At 42.0% G+C, this 6,901-nt stretch overlaps 1 protein-coding gene across 1 annotated transcript; it reads left to right on the top strand.

The window, feature by feature from the left end:
- The first annotated feature begins 3,159 nt into the window (after positions 1 to 3,159).
- On the top strand, positions 3,160 to 3,957 carry LOC128591218 (proline-rich protein 23B-like). The gene has a single exon (XM_053598605.1). It carries the CDS (start codon positions 3,160 to 3,162, stop codon positions 3,955 to 3,957), a length of 798 nt encoding a protein of 265 aa, XP_053454580.1.
- Positions 3,958 to 6,901: the final 2,944 nt, after the last annotated feature.

Here is a 6,901-nt window from a genome sequence, read left to right as displayed (position 1 = left end):
CAGAGTCTCACTATGTCACCCTCAGTAGAGTGTCGAGGCGTCACAGGTCACAGCAACCTACAACTCTTGGGCTTAAGCGATTCTCTTACCTTAGCCTCCCAAGTAGCTAGGACTATAGGCACCCGCCACAATGCCCAGCTATTTTTTGTTGCAATTCTCATTGCTATTTAGCTGGCCCAGGCTGGATTCGAACCCGCCAGCCTGGGTGTATGTGGCCAGTGCCCTACCCACTGAGCTACAGGTGCCGAGCCTGGATTGCCATTTTAGATAGTGTGTTCAGGGAAAATCTCAGAACTTGAGCTATTTGCATCATGGTCCGAAAGAAGTATGAAAATACGCCAATAGATGTTATGGTACAGATTCAGTGTTCTGAGCAGAAGAAAAGCAATTACAAAATCTATAAAAATGCCTATTAATTTTTAGGAAAATCATAAACACCAGAGCATTGTAATAAAAGGAGCACAAAGCAGAGGAAGTGATAGAGGTTACAATCTCACGGATAATGGGGGTGGGAGGTCCATATAGGACCATGTAGGCCCATATAAAAACACTGGCTTTTAAGCAATCCTAAACTGAAAGGACAAATCTGAAAGCATCACATTACCCAAATTCAAATTATACTACAAGCTATAGTAACCAAAACTGCACGGTACTGGAATAAAAGTAGATACATAGATCAATGGAGCAGAATAAAGAACCCCAAAATAAAACCACACACCTAAAACAAACTAATCTTTGATAAAGCATTCAAAAACATACACTGGGGAAAGGATGCCATATACGATAAATGGTGCTGAGAAAAAACCACATGAAAAAGAATGAATGAAGGTGGATCCCTATCTCTTACCATATACAAAAATCTTAACTCAAGATGAATAAAGAGTTAAATGTAAGACCTGAAACCATAAAAATTCTAAAAGAAAACCTAGGAAAAACTATTCTTGACATTGGGATAGGCAAAATATTTATAACTAATACCCCAAAAGCAAATACAACAAAAACAAAAATAAATAAATTGGATTTAATAAAACTAAAATGTTTCTGCAGAGCAAAAGAAATAACAGAATAAACAATCTACAGAACGGAGAAAATATTTGCAAACTACATACATCCCACAAAGGAATACTATCCAGAATATACAAAGAACTCAAACAAATCAGCAAGAAAGAAAAACCTCATTAAAAAATATGCAAACAACACGAACAGTCATTTCCAACAAACTCCAACTCCTGGCCTCTAGTGATCCTCCTACCTCAGGCTCCCAAAGGCTATAATTATAGTATGGTATATGAGGAAAGAGTTCTTGATTTAAACCCAGATATGTCTGCATTTGATTCTCACATCCAACAGAAACTAAACATTGACTCTTCAAAAATTTGCTTTATGACTCTGAATATCAGCTATTGTAATGATTAAAAATACCATTTTTTAAAAACACTCAACAATATTGGACATATAAGTGCTCAATGAAAAATTTAATTGTGTTGGCTCGGTGCCCATAGCTCAGTGATTAGGGTGCCCAGCCACATACACCCAGGCTGGAGGGTTTGAACCCAGTCTGGGCCTGCTAAACAACAATGACAACAACAACAACAACAAAAAAAAAAAAAAAAAACAGCTGGGCATTGTGGCAGGCACCTGTAGTCCCAGCTACTTGGGAGGCTACTTGAGGCAAGAGACTCGCTTAAGCCCAAGATTTTGAGGTTGCTGTGAGCTGTGGGTGACAGCTGAGGGTGACACAGTGAGACTCTGTCTCAAAAAAATATTTATATAGTTATTTTCTCAAAAAAAAAACTAATACCCCAAAAGCAAATACAACAAAAACAAAAATAAATTGGATTTAATAAAACTAAAATGTTTCTGCAGAGCAAAAGAAATAACAGAATAAACAATATTATAAAATTATTAAAAATATATATATATTGGGGCAGCGCCTGTGGCTCAAAGGGGTAGGGCGCTGGTCCCATATGCTGGAGGTGGCGGGTTCAAACCCAGCCCCGGCCAAAAACCACAAAAAAAAAAAATATATATATATATATATATATTTTTTTTTTTTTTTTTTTAATTGTGGCTGAGTGTGGTAGCTCACACCTGTAATCCTAGCACTTTGAAGACAGGAGGATCCCCTTGTGGTAAGGAGTTTAAGACCAGCCTGAGCAAGAGGAAGATCCCACCTCTATAAAAAATGTAAAAATTAGCTGGAGATAATGGGTCATGCCTGTTATTCCCAACTACTCAGGAGGCTAAGGCAGGAGGATTGCCTGGGCTCAAGAATTTGAGTTTGTATAATAATGCCACCATACTGCAGTCTAGCGTAGGGAAATGGAGTGAGACCTTGCCTCCAAATAAAAAAAAAATTAATTAATTATATTGATTTTAAATTTTCTTGATATGATAAATAATAACGGCCTTAACATTCATGAAGAAACTGGCAGAAATGTTTCACCTAATACTAAAATAGCATTTTTCCAAAAAAATAAAAATAAAAAAATCTGTATTTTCCATTTAACCCCGAGATGCAATATCTTCTAAGCATTAAAGAGATTACATGGCAGGTCAATTACAGGAATGGATGTTTCTGAGTGGTCTTTTCTCTAGAATCCCTGAAATTACAAGAAAACATTAGTTCTAAAGGTGACCCATCTTTGAAATTCTATTCCCAGCATACAATTTTTTTCCTGATGAGTTACCCAAGTCATTCTGCCCATTTAGAGGCCTACAAAAACATTTCCTCCAGGGACCTACCAGCCACAGCCTCCGCCATTGGGCAGGCGCACAACCCTCCGCCTCTAGGAAGGAGCTAAAGGGGGCGGAGCTTAGCGTGACGTTTTGCGATTCCTGCCCAGCGTCCTTAGTTGGCAACACAATTGGCCCTCCGGGCGCATCCGGAAGGGCGCTTTGAAGGCTGGGAAGGCTGGGAAGGCTGAAGATTCCAACACGCGAGGCTGACCAAAGCCGCGAGGGCAACTCCAGGCAACCTGGACTGCGACCCTCCAGGGAGGAGCCCCCCAAAACTACCAGGACTACTCTCGCGACACGTGGTTCTGTGTCCGCCACAGCCCTCCTCACCTGTCATTGACATTTGTCACCTGGTCCAGGACCGCACCGCCCAAGTTCTCCCTCAGGCCCCGGAACACTGCCTGGAACGCCATCGAGATGATGGGCAGACGACCCCGAAGCCCCAGCGCCGGCCACGCGTCCTGGTGGGGACAGCAGCCCGGAGGACCCGGCCCTGCCAAGCGCCCCCGACTGGAGGAGACACCCGCCCTGGAGCCCAGCGCCGGGCCCAGCCTGGAAGACTCCGCGGGGCCCCCGGCCGCAGTCGCCCTCACCTCCGTCGTGGTCCTGGCCGCCGGCTGTGCCTTGCAAGTGCCCTTGGACGACGTCGATCTGGTGCTGGAGCCCGAACCAACCTCAGTCCTGCAAGTATCCTTCGAAGGGCACACCCTCATCCTTGTCCCCGAGGTCCTCCTAGGCTCGGTCGATGAATGCTCGGGAGGGCAGGGCGATTCATCTGTCGACCTGGAACCTGGCGTCTGCCTGGGCGCTCCTGGAGAGGAAATTGTCCTAGAGCAGCCATTCTTCCTTTCTTCTGTCCCAGAGATCGCCGCCCAAAAGGGGGCCTTCCACGAGGACGCGGAGCCCTACGTCCTGGCACCCTGGATGGAACCTCCAGCGGGTTCAGCCGCTGAGCCCCAGCCCTCTGCTAGAAGGGTGTCCAGCCCCTACCCTCAGGGCCGGGTCCCGGAACCCTCTCCTCTGGTCCTCAACCTTAGTCCAGAGAGACGATCCCCAGACCCCATGTTCGACCTGGAATTCCATCTTTTGGAGCCCTTCCCGAGCTCACCACTCCAACCTCTACCTCCTTCCCCAAGTCCAAGTCCCCGTCCCCACCCGCGCCCAGAGCACTCTCCTCACCCTCCGTGCAGGGCCCGGAGATGCTTGTTTCCGGAATGAACCTTTCTGCCCCCCCAACACGCACACACAACCCGGGCCACTGCCGCCGGATGTGACTGCCAGAATAGCCAACAAACTGGAAATTGAACATCTCATGTGCAGACAACTGCTCTTTCCATGCACACTCCCAATAGTAGGAGATGAAAACGTCGTGAAGAGAAGGCAGATTCTGGACCTAATTTTTGACATGGAAAATCTACTCAGGAATACCAGAAAATGTGTTTTCAGATTTCTGGGTTTCACGAGATCATCAGACCCCTCCATTTCTCCTCGTTTTGTCTCAAATTCACTATTTAGCACCACACCGCTGCTCCTGTTTCCCCCCGCAAGTCAAGAAATCACTGGATTTCTTATGTTGTAAGTTCCTTGTATTTTCTTATGAATTTATGAAGACACTTAGCCATGGTTTTTCTCTTTATTGGTGTTTCCAACTACTCTCCCTGTAACTGCCACATAGTATGAAGGTTACTGTGCATGACTGTATGGTGTTTTTTCACAGCAACCTCTTATCCTGCTGAAGTTCTCTTCCAGTTTACTTCTTGCTATAAATGAAGATTAAATTGAATTTTATGAGACGTTTCAGCATGCATTGGGATATGTATTTGAATCTGTTCATCTGATGAGTTCACCCAATTGACTGATGGAAAATGTTTGCATTCTTGCTGTTCCACATTATTTTATACCTTATAATCTTACCCTGAGTTTTGTCTTATGTCTCTTATAACTTTAAAATGCTAATTTATTACCATGTTTTTCATATTTTTATAAAGGAAATAAAATATTACGGACGAAGCTGAAATCAACAAGATTGTCATTTTACTTTAAAACATCAGTTAAGCATTCAAATTTGTCACCATACTTTACTAATTCTTCTCTCCCTTTTTATTCTACACTCTCAGTGTAGCCTCAATTTTCTTCTTACTGAAGAATATCCTTTAATATTTCTTTCTAGTATATCCTATGTGTGGTATACTAACTTGGTTCTGTAAGTCAGGAAAAGGTTCTGTGACATGGTTGGGGTTTTTTGGTTTTGGTTTTTTTGTTGTTGTTTGTTTTGTTTTTTGGTTTTCTTTTTTTTTTTTTTCTTAGACAGACTCTCAGTTTATCATCCTGGCTAGAATGAAATGACATCATCATGGCTCACAGCAACTTCAGACTTTTGGGCTTAAGCGATCCTCTTTGACTCAGTCTCTTGAATAGCTGTGACTACAGGCACACACCACAACACTCAGCTAATTTTTTTCTTTTTAGTAGAGACAGGGTCTCCCTCTTGCTCAAGCTGGTCTAGAACTCATGAACACAAGCAATCCACATACCTAGGATTACAGATGTGAGCCTGTGCCCAACCTCTGACAGCATCTTGCTACGTTGCCCAAGGGTGAGATACCACATGCAGCTTTTTTTTTTTAGGTCACTTTTTCTTTGTTTTTCTTTTCTTTTTTTTTTTTCTGTCTCTACTGCTTGAATCAGAATGCATCTTGCTTTTTCTTTTTGGTGTTCTTTTTTTTTTTCACTTAGCTCTGTATATCAGAGACATTTCCCCATCAATACATATAGAACATTCTCATTCTTTTTTTCTGCTGCATGGTATTCCATTGTATGGATCAAGCATCAATTATTTATATGGTCACCTGTTAGTAGGGTAGTCATACAATCTGTCATCTAAACTGGGACACTTTTGAGAGTGAAGGAGGTCTCTATTATTAATTATACTTGGGAAAAGATATAAACCAAGGCGTCTCAAGAAAACTGTTACCCTATGAATTATAGACATAGGAGTTGTTCCACTGTTTTGCTATTAGGACAATGCTGTAATTATTTTATATGTATGTATAGGATGTATATATATATATATATATATATATATATATATATATAGTGTGTGTGCGCGCGCGCGCGCGCATGTGTGTGTATGAGAGAGAGAGACAGAGTTGCCCAGGCTGGAGTACAATAGCATCATCATAGCACAAAGCAGCATGAACTCTTAGTCCATTGTTTAGCCATTTTTTGTTATGGTTGCAGGATTATCTTTTGTCAGTCAAGTTGTTATTCCTTTTATGTATGATTTGGATGTTCATTTTAGCATATTTTATAATGTTTATTTTTCTTTGGCGTGCTACAGTTTTGCTATATGTCTAGAGGTAAACCATATTTTTATTTGTCTACATAGAATTTAGTTAACTATCAATATTGGAAATTATCTTTTGCCTGAAATCCCACAAAATCTTAGGCCCTAATTCTTGGAATATCCCACACTCCCCCATGTTGTAAATCCGGTCAGATATATAATGACGCTGCACAATCTCCCGTGACTCACAACATTTTAGTATCACATGTGTATGTGTGTGAGCATGTATACAGCTTATCAATTCCAACTTCCTTTACTCCTCAACCCAATAAACTCCTCTTTGTTGACTGCTTCTAATATTTGGTTTGTACATCTATAAGAAAGTTTTTATTTCAAAGATTGTGATTTTTTTTCAAGGTTTTACTTCATTCTTGCTTCAAAACTTCCCCACTTGGTATTATAAACTCCTAGGTTTGTTTCATGGATGGTATTCCATCATTTATGTTTTGAAATTGTTTAATTAATAGCTCAATTAATTCAATGTTCTCAGGTAAAATCTTCTATTATTTTGTTGTTGTTGTTTTGAGACAGAGTCTCACTATGTTGTTGTTTTGAGACAGAGTCTCACTATGTTGCCCTCAGTAGAGTGCTATGGCGTCACAGCTCACAGCAACCTCAAACTCTTGGACTTAAGCGATTCTGTCTTGCCTCAGCTTCCCAAGTAGCTGTGACGATAGGCACACAACACAACGCCCGGCTATTTTTTGGTTGTAGTTGTCACTGTTGTTTGGCAGGCCCAGCCTGGGCTTGAATCTGCCACCTTCAGTGTAAGTGGCTGGCGCCCTAGCCACTGAGCTACAGGTGCCCAGCCCTATT

Source organism: Nycticebus coucang, chromosome 8 (genome assembly GCF_027406575.1).
Source record: "Nycticebus coucang isolate mNycCou1 chromosome 8, mNycCou1.pri, whole genome shotgun sequence".
NCBI lineage: Eukaryota > Metazoa > Chordata > Mammalia > Primates > Lorisidae > Nycticebus > Nycticebus coucang.
This window is presented reverse-complemented; position numbering and strand designations above follow the sequence as displayed.